Source organism: Falco naumanni, chromosome 4 (assembly GCF_017639655.2).
Source record: "Falco naumanni isolate bFalNau1 chromosome 4, bFalNau1.pat, whole genome shotgun sequence".
NCBI lineage: Eukaryota > Metazoa > Chordata > Aves > Falconiformes > Falconidae > Falco > Falco naumanni.
This window is the reverse complement of record NC_054057.1, coordinates 16,368,078-16,382,610: the sequence shown is the minus strand read 5'-3', so window position 1 is coordinate 16,382,610 and position 14,533 is coordinate 16,368,078. Positions and strand designations below refer to the sequence as shown.

At 40.2% G+C, this 14,533-nt stretch overlaps 1 protein-coding gene across 3 annotated transcripts in view; it reads right to left on the bottom strand.

Moving 5' to 3' along the window:
- LARS2 (leucyl-tRNA synthetase 2, mitochondrial) overlaps positions 1 to 7,431 on the bottom strand; it is an 88,555-nt gene extending 81,124 nt beyond the window's left edge. For all 3 annotated transcript variants that reach the window (XM_040591350.1, XM_040591351.1, XM_040591352.1), the window contains exons 1-3: positions 7,328 to 7,431; positions 5,133 to 5,383; positions 3,335 to 3,463 (exon numbers count right to left, since the gene is read on the bottom strand). In XM_040591350.1, coding sequence (XP_040447284.1) covers positions 3,335 to 3,463; positions 5,133 to 5,366 — 363 coding nt within the window. In that variant the 5' untranslated portion in view covers positions 5,367 to 5,383; positions 7,328 to 7,431. The remainder of the gene's footprint in view (positions 1 to 3,334; positions 3,464 to 5,132; positions 5,384 to 7,327) is intronic.
- Positions 7,432 to 14,533: the final 7,102 nt, after the last annotated feature.

The window sequence follows — 14,533 nt, the reverse complement described above, 5'->3', positions numbered from 1 at the left end:
ATGCTGGTGAAGTATAAGTTTCTGGTAAATACCAGTAGCTTCAGTATTACCTCCCTATAATATTTTAATTAAAACAAAATCAGATCCTATTCAGCTAAAAAATGAAATACTAATGTTCCATTTTAGAGAAACACAAAAACAGTATCCAAATGATTTATCACTTTCCTAGTTAAGATTTCAAACTACCTCCAATATGAAGAAATTACACAAATGCATTCCAAAGAATGTTTCCAATTTACCAAAGGAGCTCTAATCCCTTTGCAAACGCATTCAAACTCGTCCTTACTTATTATAACAAATAAGCCAATTCTCGCCTGTTCACATTACATGTGTCAAACTAATTTACTATTTTCTTATGAAGGCATTCCCTAAGAAAAATATCTCCACTTTATTCAACATAACATTACTCTCTTAATCATTATACAAGTCAACTATGTACACACCATATATATTTTTTCTGGTATCTTCCCTTGCTGTTTATTAGACAATAAATAGACACTAGTCTGAAGTTCTCCCTCTGAACTCTTAAGTCTGAATATTTTTGCCTGTATTTTTCGTAGTAACAGCCCATCATTCCTCATTGCCTTACAAACACTTTTAACCTACCTGTATTGCCTCTAGCACCATTTTATGACTTACTAACCAGGGTCTACACCGATATGTAGAGATACAGTTCCTAAGATTATTTTCAATGACCCCTTTTTACAGTTTGGAAATGATGGAAGCAAAGTTTAAGCAACATTACAACACAAAAATCTTACATTAAATGTGCCTCGAGTACATGAAATACATTCACTTCTACTTACAATGTTCACTCGAGAAAAATCAGCAGTCCCTGAACTTTCAAACATGCAATATTAAAGCTGAATTTCCAGAAAAAAAAAAATCAATAGAGTAACTTCAAACTTACGCATACTAACACTTTTTGTTTCTAAAGCATTGTTTCTTTTTATGTACTGAAGAATTCCAGTAATTCCCTTGAATACAGGGAAAACACTTTCTTGGGAATATAAAAATTTATGTATGATAAGACATAACTATGTCATAGCTTACTATCATCACAATAAAGAAATTTAAATCTTTAATTCGTTGTACAACTATAAAGATGGCCAGACAAAACATCTAGAGGCTAATAAATTAATTGCAAGGAGAAAATCAAGTATTTTAATTCTAAGTGATGGAGAAATTAGCAAGGCTAATAAAGAAAAGGGGTTTTAAGGTAAATATAAGTTCCAGCAAGTTATTGTACATCACCAACACAATAGCTCTTAGTCTGACATACTCAGAAAATCATCTGAGAGATCTTTAATGTCTCTTAATCGTACATGAAGGTTAAATTCTTTGGCTGCCCACCTTTAGTCATAAATAGATGTTCAAAGTGGTTAGCACAACAGAAGACACATGTATTTATAGAAATTCAGCATGATCTGCAGGCACTCTAATATCCTTCAAAGTCATTTTTACATGAAATATAAAAATAAGCTGAAATGCAAGATTTTAAAACTTTAAAAGACTTTTTAAACTTTTCTAGAAAAAATAGCCAAATGTGGAAATAAAAACTTGCTTTCACAGTGGGTCGTGTTTCACTGCAATTACATTATCTTTTAATTTTCTCCAAAAGTTTCTACTAAAGGTGCTTATTTACCTTGTATTCAAAACCTAACACCTACAGCATCCTACTGAATGTAGACAATTATTTTCACTTTATCTTTGCTAGTGCAAGAGTAAGCAAGTTTTCATATTTCTGAACAGAAATTAGTGGATATCTCCACTGTTACTGATGAAAGATGAGCCATGTCATGAAATGACATCTCCAGCGGTCTTAACATCCAAATCCCTTCAAGAGCCCAGTTAGCTCATTAGTTTTTAGTGAGATCTAAGTTCTGGTCATTCAGAGGACTTAGGAAAGATTAGTGTTACAACCAACTGGGGTATTTTTTTCTTATTTAAAGTCTAAGGCAGTTATTTCTTTTTCCTGTAATTTTAAAAGCATGAGAATGCCTTTCTGTAAAGCAGCATAGCAGCACATATTCAGTGTACAGTATGTTCAACATTGGCATAAAACACATAGTTATTTGGAAAGGCAACACACTGAATAATTCAGTGACAATACCTTTAAAAGTCTCATGGATGGTGATAAATCCAGGAAACGCAACACTTCTACAGCACTTGTAGCAAGGAAACACACAACCAGCAACCAATATTTATTTCTCCGTTTCATCTTCTTTGTACTCTTTTGAGGTTCTGATTCCTATATTCTTAAGCTGCTCCTTCTCTCTCATTCATTAGAGAAAATTCCTTTCCAAGTCTCATCCTAGATTCTTGCCTAGGGATGTTTCTTTCCTTTTGCTCCCTACGCCAAAATTGTGTATTCTCTCCCCATATTCCTCCTTCCTACTGTTTCCCAGATTCTCAACTTTTTCCCCCTACCAGATGTCTTCTTCCTTCATAATATGATTGTCAATCAGGCAACAATTCTCCCACACCTTCCTTACATCCTTCAACTTTTACCCACCAGCCTTTACTGCACAACACCGAGCATGATCCCACCTGTAGACTGCAGGGACTAGGCTCTCCACTACACCTTCTATCTAACGGGGAGAGAGAAGAGAGCAAGGGAGAAATGATGGCAGGCACGGGGCGGACTGGGAAACAGAGGAATATAGAAGGGAAAGTGGAATTTCTCCTTGCAGAGGCAGCAAGTAAGTTAGTCTTAGCCTGCCTCGTAGACTTGCATTCAGCATTCCATATGTATGAGCAAGGCTGAAATAGGCAAGCTAAGGGGTCAGCTGCTGCAGAACAGACACTTCTACAGTTACATCCACACAATGTGACATGTGACATGACCCTGTTACCTGACTTGTAGCAGTCACAAGAAAGGGTTTGCTTCCCAGCTGGCACAGTGAAGCAGGACATCCCTCAGTCTGACAAAGGACAGCAACCAGTTCTCAGAAGCAGAAGAGGTGAAATGAGTTGACTTCCACGGTGTCTCAGTTTTCTCTTGCCAGCTACACCTTTGCCTCTCCCATGGTCCCAACCCAGACAGCAGTAGGGTCTTCAGTCTCCTCTTATAGAAAGTGCAGCCACACATCTCAACACTGTGCCTTACATCAATAGATTCAGGTAGCTGATACACCATCAGCTCTATCATTTGAGATAGCTTCTAAGAATTTGTTATCAAGAGTGAGTTCTGACCACCACGTTTCAAAAAAGTCTCAAATTCAATATTCAAAACTCCACAGGTCATTATCTACACACCTGTAGCATATATTCCAACTAAACCTTCACTTAAACATCAAGAAAACACTTAGCCCTACTGCTGATCTTCTCTTACCTGCATCCCTCTCATTTTCTGGAACCGAGCTACTGCATCACTGATGGTGTAGACACGAACATGGCCCATGTGAAGCTTTCCAGAAGGATATGGGAACATAGAAAGCACATAAAATTTTGGTCTTGATTTCTAGAAAAAAATTTTTAGAAAGTTGTAACTACATGAGTTAGCATTTCACTGGAATAAATACATGTGCACATTATAGACTATATGGTACCATGAAGAGAAACAAAGTTCTGTTGTAACCAGTGATCCAAGCGAGCACTGACAAAGTTAGTAAGATCAAATTCTTTGGGGCTGTAAACAGAGATGCTTTACCAGACTTGGCTGCCATCTCATAAATTTGTATTTATATGGCACTTAAAAAATTATGGTTTTAATCAATTTTTACTCAACAAAATATGTATTAATATAACTGCAGCTTAACAAATCACCATTCCCTACCATAGCATCTGCAACTGATTATCTACATGCTCCCAGTCTATCCCACCAAAAAATGAAAACATGACGGATTAAATTATCCTCTTAACAGTTTAAATAAGTGTTTTACCTTGTATTCACAATAAACATGGAGCTCACTCCTGGCCTGTTGCTTTTTGTCAGCTAAACAGCATTAACTGACCGAGCAACTAACTCAATCATTTGCAATTGCATGAACATTCACTGAAGTGAAGCTGTTCAGTTCCACTACGTATGCTCAGATCCAAAGATATCTTATGAGCAGTATCTTGTGAAAAGGTAAAAACTTCATTTAGTTGGGTTTGAGAAACTGACAAAAGTTAAAGAAATCAAACATCATCTCTCTCGGGAAATTTATTCCTAATACATCTTGATTAAGATTGAATTTATCATTGATCCATGCTTGGTAAGTTCCTACATTGTTTTCCTTATGTTAATAGGGAAAAAAATTATGGACAGCTTTTACTGTTTTGAACAAAACTATGCATATTTAGCAAATGTCACTTCATCACTTTTGTCCAGTAATAGCAACATCAGAAATACTCTGAATGCTTCACTGCAGCACTATACGCTATTTGCCTCTTAATATGAGATGTTATTAAATCTACTTTAACTGTAAGGCTAAACAAAAATATCATTAAACACACAATTTAGAATTTATCATAGGTATGACATATGGTGTACCTGTGTATCACATGTATTGTCAGATATTAAAGACACAAGCCTAAATTAACAAAACCAGTGAAGGGGCACGAAAATGTTTTTGTATCTGTGTGACTGAGCATAATTGTGAAGGCAAAAAGAATCAGAGACCAAGATTAACATTGTTTCAAGGTATTTTATTGCATGGGGAAAACTTGCTTTTTCTGCAAGTCACTTATTAATCCTAAAACACTATAAATCAGAAAATATTCTTAAATCATCTTCCCTTAACATAGGTCTTAATGAGTCACAGTGTGCAATGTAATAGATTTGTCATAACAATTGGAAACAAGACCTTGAGAAAATTGTTTACAGAAGTTGCAAATGTACATACTTCATTTAATACTTTAAATAATGAATTCCTAAATGTGGTATAATATAGAAAGAATTGATTACTTCGACACTCCCCTAAATTTACAAGTTCATACTCTGCTTATCACTGTGTTTTCCTTAACATTTTTTTAATTTCTATTTTTGTACCTATTTCATAAGCTGTTTTAAATAATCTACTATAATATAGAAGTATTTTCTCCTGAAATGTAACATACATCTCCTTGTTATAAGCCAACTGTACTAAATTTCAACTAATTCCATCCAAAATATCAAACGTAATTTCCAAATTTTTCATAATGCTTACATCAGTTTCTGAAATTCTGCAGAACTGTTCCTTTATTCTTGGGAGCCACCAATTTTCAACTCTTTTTCTTGTCTTCAACCCATAGCTTTTTTCCCATTTCCCCGTCTCACTGTAAATAGTTCTGACATAAGCAGGAACCAGTCTCCTCTGCAATTTAAGTAAACCCAGGAAGCCATTTAGTTGTCTCTTCAAACATGAGGAAGAAGTACCAACTCTCTGACAAACCACCTGCATTCTTAAGGTTATGATATCTGGAAAAGACAAAAATACATGTTTCAGTCTACAATACAGAACAGCAATTCCACGGTTATTATGATTATACAGACATTTGGTAGCTATGAAACCTATTTTAGCTGGATTTAGATTACTTGGTGGTTTTCCCTGGTACTTGCACGTTACTCCCAAGTGTTTGAATTACAAAAGCATTTATTTTTTAGCCAAGAGAGCTGTGGCCCTTGCACAGAACAACACTGTTCTGTTAGATGTCTTCTCTAATAAGATAAAATTCTTACATTCAATCTCCCATAAAGGCAGGACTAGTCAATTGAAGGTTCAAGAAGCTCAGCTGCCTGAACAAAACATGGTTAACAAGGTGTTAGTAAAAATTTAGAATGAAATGGGGAGAAGTTGGATGAAATTATCCTGTAAAACTACTGAATTTGTCATCACTGAGAAGACACGGGGGAGGATGACTATAATTAGTAGATTTCAACTAGATGCTCTAAATTGACTATTTTGCTAAGGCTTCCTCTTTCAACTAAAAATCCAGTTAAAAGAACTCATCGTGCTTTAGATTGAGTCTTCTAAAGTAAATCTACTCAGATGTGAGAAAGATCAGATAGTCCGCATGTTTGGGATTGGTCTCAGTACGATATTTATGGATTTTACTTTCTCCAGTAGGAAATACAGCATTAAGAAAACCCCTACTCTGAGATTTCTTCCTCATCTTCACCCCAAATTCCCTTTTAAAAAACTTGTTTCTTTATTTACATCAATATATCCTAGTCTCTGTGGTTTAGAGGTTTGGTTGTTTATTTTTTCTTCAGATTTTTGGCCTATACACTTGACTGTTGGACCAAGCTAGCTATTTCAGTCAGTTCATAATTTTTCTTGCACAGTTACATCAGGAAAATCTCTGTGTAGAGAGTATATAGAAATAAGTGTATAAGAATTTGTTTTATTTATGTATTCCCCATACGACAGCAACATTATCAGTAAAAATAATTGCTACATCACCTAGGTCCTCAATAAGCTAGTGGGAGTTACACTTCCTTAACATTCATTACACATGCATACACAAGACCTCATTGCCAATCTCATTAGATCTAATATCTACAGAATTGCACCTTTTCTCTCTTATTTATCAAGCAGGCCCCTTTTAAACATTTTTTCATTTGCATATATCATGCTAGTGCTTTGATTTTTTTGTTGCTAATCTCTAAAATATCTCTCATTCATAGAAACAACAAATCCAAGGAGTGAATTTAGGATCCCCTGCACACAGATTATACAGGAGACACCTAATTTTTTCCTCTCCATAACCTTACACTTATGTACTCAGCTCAAAATTAGCAAGAACATTTCACTGTTTTGCTTGGGTTTATTTTTTTTTATTACTTGTATCTATTACTTCAATTTATTTGACAACAGAAAGGAGCGCTTCATTATGGCAGGCCACTTTCAGCACTGCTGATTTACAAAATACGGATTTTAAAACACAACAGCTATACAGCTGTGAAGCCTTGAATCCTTCATTGAAGCGAGACAGGAAGACACCAGCTAGGCCCCATGCCCGCACACAGCTCAGAAGCCCACCTGCCAATGTCGCGCCTGCCAGGGTGCATTAGTGACCTCGGGCCCTCCCAGTCTGGGCTGGGCTCAGAGCAGTGGATGCAAGAGGGAAAGGGGCCGGAGCCCGGGTCACACAGCGTTAGGGCAGAGCTCCCCAGGGGGCTGGCTGGGGGAGACTGCGGGGCGCGGGACCGCTGGCGGAGGCGGGGGGGAGGCTGCCTCGCCAGCGGCAAGGCGCGGGCCGCGACGCTAACGAGCGGGCCGGGGGAAGCGAGGAGGGTGCCGGGGTGCAGGCTCCGGAGGCAAAGGCCGCCCGAGGGTGGGCGTGAGGAGGAGCAGAGACCGGCGGCCGTTTGAGCCGTTAGCCCGACGGGAGGCGCGCCCGCCGCGGGGGGAACCGTTACCTGCGCGGGAACCCGCCGCTGCGCCTCACGCGCCCCAAGCCTCACTTCCGCGCCCTGGCCGCCGCCATCTTGGTCTCGCTTTTGGCGCCGGCGGCCGGCACGGCGCATGCACCGCCTCCGCACCGCCTCCCGCGCACGGCGGCCCGGCCCGGCCCGGCTGTGTGAGAGCCGAGTGGCTCGGAGGGACGGAGTTGTGTTTCGAAGCCCCGAGCCTTCCAGCAGGCGGGCCGGGAGGGCAGCCCGGCTTACGAGGGATGCACTCGGAGCCTGCGCTGAAAACTTGAAAAATATGGGGCAGAAGTTGAATTTCAGCAGTGATAGGCAGTTATTAACCTACTAGAGGTAGATAGCAACCCTTTTAATTAGAGAGTTCAGGCACGGGCATGCATTTTAGAAGACCAAACAGCACCTCACCTCAGGCAGAGTACCTGCGCCGCCTTCACGTATTACAAGGGCTTACCAGGGCTGCACTCTGTCTTGGGAATGGCAGCCTGGCAGCTGCTCAGTCCTTGGCCCCTCAGGCCTACAAACATTTCAGTAGGTCTTTGATGAGGACGGCTGCAGATAAAAGCAAGATAGTTACCTGAGGAACATGTAAGAGCGCTCCTGAGAGTCTGAAGGATCTTCTGCTGGGCAACATGAGGCTAAATTTGTCACTGCATATATCTGTGTACTTCAGATATTTAACATGCCAACCTAGGAAATCCACTGTAAATAAAGAGTCAATTAACTGGGACTGAATCTCTGTAGTAAGTTGCGCAGTGTTTAATTCTGCTTACTTCCACAGTGTATACAGATACTCTGTGAAGTGGCCATGTAGTTCAGGGTTATATTTCAGTGGCATTTGGGCCTCAATTTTATTTCTCTATTTTTTTTTTTTTTTTTTTTTTTTTTTGCTTTTTTTGAGAGGCAGATTCAAAGAAAAAGCCAATAGTTGTTTTGTGATGTCTTTTTGACTAATGAGGAAAAGAGCAATGTAATTAATTCTAGCTTTGGCTGGAAAATAGCATCTTAACGTGTCATCAACACTCTACAGTTCAAAGCTGTTTTTAATCACTGCACATAGCTTGTAGTAGCCTCCAAGGAACATAAATTCATACTTTTTCCTGTGGATTGTGCCCCTTTTGCTGCTGGCCACTGTTGATTCTTTTAATTTTCAAGCCTTTCTCTTCGCTGTTGTGTTTCTAGCAGTGTTTAAACCAACACATTGGTTTATGCAATGCTTGAAGTAGCACATACCTTTTTGTGCTCTAGGGATAGGGGCTTCTTATATGACTAAAAGTAAGCATTTATTGAGTGTAAGCTTTCTGCTTGGTTGCGTCTACCTGTCAAATATGCTTAAACTATAACCTTTTCACCGCAGAAAAACTGAGAGCAGCTCTGATGCCTACCCAGCTTATAAACTGGTGCAGTTTCACTAGTTTTAGTTTGCTTTCCTGTTGATCTCCCTTTTGGCCAGCAATGGTGACTTTGATATAACAGATCTTCCAGTCTCAAATCTCTCTGAGCTGCTGTGCAAGTTCCTGGGCGAGGGGAAGACAGGGCATTTTGTGGTGTGAGGGGACAGGCAGTGCAGTCCTCACCTGACACCTTTCCCCAGGACAAACAAGAGAGCTCGTGACGAGGTGGGACATCTTTTAACCTCAACGGATGATTTCCCTCACACTAGCCCTGACACCCCTGCACTCCCATGATTCACGTGGGACCATTTGAGGGCTTGTGTCCCTGCTTGCTCCCTGTGCTCTGCAGGGATTACTGCCTACTCAGGGCAGACAGATGAGCGAGCAGCGTATCCAACCCCTGCCTGGCCTGTTAAGATGAACCCTTGTTGAATTTGATTGTCATTCATATGGTGGGCTCTACAGGTCACACCTCTAATTCATGATCCCTGCTGGATTCAGCTCAGGAACCTGAGAGGTTCCCACTTCCAAGAAGAAGGGACATGATGTGGAAGAGCTGGCTGTCGTTGCTTACAAATGAAAACGTCTTTCTTTGTGTCTAGTGCCCTTCACCTCAACTGAGGACAACACAGTAGAGCTCAGAGTGAGCTGCAGTAGCAAAAGAATGAGAGAATTACTTTATGTTGTCTTGAAAACATTTTGAGAGTCACATCACTGCCTCAAATTCAGAATTATGATTTTTTTTAAAGGCATTTCAATCTCAGGACTGCTAAAGTACCTAACGTTAAACATATTGACCTATATTTCTCAAGACCTGCCATCAAGATTATAGCTGATTGAATAGTCAGACCTTTGTCTTATCTTTTTAATCCATTCATTTTACTAAAATATTGCTTTCTTATCCTGAAAGTCTACTTATGTATTTCATCTGCTTGAAGCTGAGGATAATCTGTTTAGATTAATACTAAATTAATCGCCATCTTAAATGCTTCCAAGGAAGTTAGATGGATGCTATACATAAATGCAGACTGCCACAGCACTAGCAAACCAGTAGGCTGCAACAAGGCTTTTACCATCCCATACCAGGTTAACTTCAATAAGTAGTTTTCACACCTTGCCCCAGCACACCACCACACCCCCCCCAAGGTTTCAACAGTTCGTTTACTGTTCATGCTGTTTCTTCATACACTTCAGGCCAGTCCACAATGCTTCTTGCCTCTGCTGCATCATCCTTCTTGTCTCTCCTACATCCAGGACACTCTCTTCCCTTTGCTTCTTCCAGGTCTCTCTTCATTAGCTGCTCCCCTTCACCTGGCCCTTAGGGCTATTTAACTACTTAGCAGGAACCAGCCACAGCTGCACCTTATCCACATCAGCCGACCCACCGCCCCTGAAGCCAGCCCACAGCTGTATATTATCAGTGTTAATTAACCTGCCTTCATTCCTCTGTAATTCCTTTACAGCAGACCTGCCATATCTTGGAACCACTTAGGTCTGGGCCCATATGGAGCCTCCAGCACTTCTCTGTTTGCTATATTATGCGATGACCCAAACTGGGCTTGGTTAAAGTCAGACATAGCTTACGATACTGCTGCGATAGGTACTGGCAGAGGGGTTTATAAATGGGCAGAGGCAGGGTATTGTGCCAAGGCTTGGCCATAGGTGCTACTTTGCACCTACTCTTTCAAAAAAAATAAAATTGGAGAAAAAATAAAAACCAAAAAATATAATTTTCTATTACTCTCTCTTTTCTTCTGGGAGGACTTGCTGACATGATTTTGATTAGCTGCTAACAAAAACAAGCCAAGCACATTTGATGCAGGTTTGAATTATGTGTTACTTCAGGACATGCAAGAGATGACTTCTGTCAAGATAATGCTGGGAACTTACTCTGAGACTATATCAAATTTTTATTTGTGTCACTTTCCCATTGATGTTATTGAAGCTTGTTGTGCTGTCTGGATTCTGATGGTGAGGAAGGCAGCCAGTATCAGATGAAGCTAAACAAGGTGCAAGATTATCTGTAAACAGAAATTAAAGTTGGCTGAGAAAAACTAAGACAAACCAGAAGCATACTGAGAAGGAAAGAAGAGCAAAGGTATTTTGAGTAGCGTGATAATCCATGAAGATCAAAACCAATGCAAATGTATGCTATTTGAGCTTTTTCAGTTGGCTTGTTCATAGTAAGAGCAGTAGTGACTTGCCTATCTATTAAGCACTAATTGCTTTGCATCACCATTTTAAAAACATTGAGGTCCCATGTCAGCAGTAAGTCCCAGAGGTGCCAATGAGTGATTGTCCCATGGCATGAAGAGGACAGCCAAAAGTACACCAAAGCTTTCCTCCAAAACCTGATACTCTTTTTTTTTTTTTCCTCCCCTGTGTTCTCTTCCAAGTCTGCTAACCTCTCTGAGAGATTTTCTTCATCCAGCAATAGGAGGTCTGATCTTCCTGTCTGCTGTGCCTTGTCTGCATATTTGGCTGTGTGGAAGGCTGGCCAGGTTGTGAAAGGAAGGTAACCCACCTGCTATATGTATGACAAGCAGAAAAAGAGTTGGAGAAAATGACCAGAGGCAAGTGTGCTCTTTTTAAATGAGAGGGAGCTTGAGATATTGCTGAAAATTACAGAGAGCTTACGGTACTATGCCTCTGCTTTGTTCTTTAATTTCTGCGTTCAAGAGCGTCTAGATGTGCCAGGGGCTTAAGCCAAAACATCAAACTGTGAACCCCACAAATGGCAGGGTGTATTGTAACAGGACGAATACAAGAGATCCTCAGACTTTTCCAAAGAGGGGAGCTACCCCACTCTCCCATGAACCCCACCTTCCCCATGTGGAGTTTTGTTTGTTAACCTGGGCTGTTTGTTTGGTCTCCTTTCATTACAGGAAATTAATGACATTTATATTTGCCTTAATAATAACCTTGGTAGTAAACTGTTTTCCATAAGGCTGATACTCCCCTGTTTTCTTTTCTAGATTTTAAATTAACTTGTTTGTAAGCATTTTTGTAGTCAACACAAAGCCTGGAGATGATTAAGTAGTTAGGTAATTCATTAGTTCCTGTATGGGAAATGTGCAAAAGTGCTCCAGTTGTCTGTCGCTTAAATAGACATGCTTCCCAGATTTCCGTACAAGTATAATTTTGCCTTTGCTGATAGTTACCAGGATTGATGCTTCTGTTTCCTGGCATTGCTCTTTTGCTCCTACATCAACAACATGACTAGTATTTTTCCAGCCTCCCACAAAAAAGAGGATTAAAAACCAGCATTTGGAATAGAAAATAATTTTTATTGCCTGCATACTTTGAATCCCAGACACATTTCATGTAATTAAAGAGTTTGCTTGGGTTTTTTACATTAAACTTGAGTGTGGCTTTTGCTTCTGAGTTTCATTTTGCCTTTGTTTACCTATTCAGTGTTTTTGCTTTTAAAACACAAGGTCAGATAAAAAATACGGGTGATTGGATTGCAGGGATGTGAAGAATAGCACTTGAGAATATAAAAAAAGCAAGAAATTAATAGACTGTATTAAAAAAAAACACCTCTCAAAGCCACGTCCACCATCTGAGCCTAGATCTCAAAGAGAGCTGTTCTCTTTGAGAGATGACTCCATAAAGATCAATAGAAGCTTCATTTTTGCAATAGACTTTATTTAAAAAGCACACAAATACTGTGGTAATGGAAGAACAAGCTTTTGAAACAGATAGAAGAGAAAAAAGTTACACTTTTTGGATAGAAAGGAATGGATTTGGGCAAGACTGGTCACATTACTAGGGGTAGAGCTTAATCTGCTTACACAGGTATTACACGATACAGTTGATGCCCACTTCAGCTGCAGACTGGCCTTGATGACAGAGGAGGTTATTGTCATCCAAACCTACACAGGTTCGTCATTCCTTGATTTTGCAAAATGAAGAAGAACAATGCATCAATGAAAGAAGAGATAGTTAAATAAGAATTCAACAGCCTCCCACCCCACCATCCAGGGGTCTGTACTTGATGACTGGGATGGCCCTCTCTGTTTGGAAAATCCATGAACCTGTGTCAATCCCTGTGCCACTTATACCACTGAATGATGCAAAAGGATTTTGAAGATGTGTAAGATCTGAACTTAGTAGAATTGTATTTATCAGTGTTGTTTTAGCAGGCTGATGCTGGCCGCCGAGTCAGAAGCTGGGACATGGGGCTGAGTCCATTTTGAGTCCTAGGTGAGCCTTATACTGAAGGGATTTTGTGCGGCATCTGTATTCAGACTAATGTTTGCGAGTAGGTGTGCGTGTGTGTAGATGGGGAGAAGTTATCAAAATCAATGCACCTTTGCTTTTTTGCCTTTCATCAACAGTCCAGTTTTCAAGCAAAGTAATCTGTGCTGTATTTTCATTTTGGGCTTCTTCTCCTGAGGAGTACAAGTCTTAGGAGGAGTGGCTGAGGGAACTTGGGTTGTTTAGCCTGGAGAAAAGGAGGCTCGGGGGGGGCCTTACTGCTCTCTGCAACCACCTGAAGGGAGGTTGTAGCGAGGTAAGTGTTGGTCTCTTCTCCCAATTAGCAAGCAATAGGACAAGGGGAAACAGCCTCAAGTTGTGCCAGGGGAGGTTTAGATTGGATATTAGGAAAAATTTCTTCACCAAAAGGGTTGTCAAGCATTGGAACAGGCTGCCCAGGGAGGTGCTTGAGTCACCATCCCTGGAGGTATTTGAAAGACCTGCAGATGTGGTGCTTAGGGACATGGTTTAGTGGTGGACTTGGCAGTGCTGGGTTAACGGTTGGACTCAATGATCTTAAATATCTTTTCCATCCTAAATGATCCTATGATTCTAATTCACTAGCGCAATTTTTCTGGGTTTTGGAACTAGTTATAAACAGTGGCGAGCAAAATTACTCCTTTGCAGCATTCAAAGCTCTATGTTTCTTGCTTTTAATCTGGAAAAAAGCTGTTTGTAAGACTGTTTAAAGTTTTGAATTTACACTCACAGGGCTGAGAGCCCAGTCCTCAGGAGCTGGTGGACTCTGGTTATGGTGAAGCCCTGTTGTCATTAAGCTATCTGCAACTCAAATGCGTCTGGGAGTGTTACATCTCCTTCTTACAGCTACAAATGCAAATTTTGGAAATCTGGGGGTTTATTCTCCTGTCTTTCTTGAAGCTTGTCATTTGAGACAGCAAGTCAGTTGTGTGTCTAGAGACAGGCGCTTCCAGCTGCTTGAAGTCATTAGTGAAGGCTGCCACACTGATACTATACATACCCCATATACCTCCGTGGGGGAGAAGATCATCCGTCTGGACAGCCACCTTATAGAGTGGTGTTGTGCCCCTTTTCCTCCACCTTCTTTCACAGTAAATTTTTGTGTTACAAAAGTGTGTGCTACCATGTCAGACAAGAAAGAATAACAAGACAGACACCCACTAATCAAACCCTTGTCATGTGATAATGTTTCTTTCACTCAGAACCATATTTAAAATAGGTGGTGAATGGACATTTTCCATTCACTGTGACTATTAAAACAGCTTTGTACACTGGCAGTCAAACTTCATCATTGCAATTATCCAACAACTAGATTGCACTTAAACATTGTAATGATATCTGACAGCAGGAAACAGTTTGAGCACTGGGTAAAATCATCCTGCACACTGGGTTTGTGTCATTGGCTGTCAGCTGGCTGTTGGCTGGCTCCAGAAGAAGTACTGAAGCAGAACAGGAGGAAAATATCTGTAAGACTTAGAATTAATGAGTGGTAATTGATCTTTATTGTATGGAAACACTAAAATGCTAATACTTGCTAAAAAGCTCAGTGCAGCTTGGAAGCTGATGT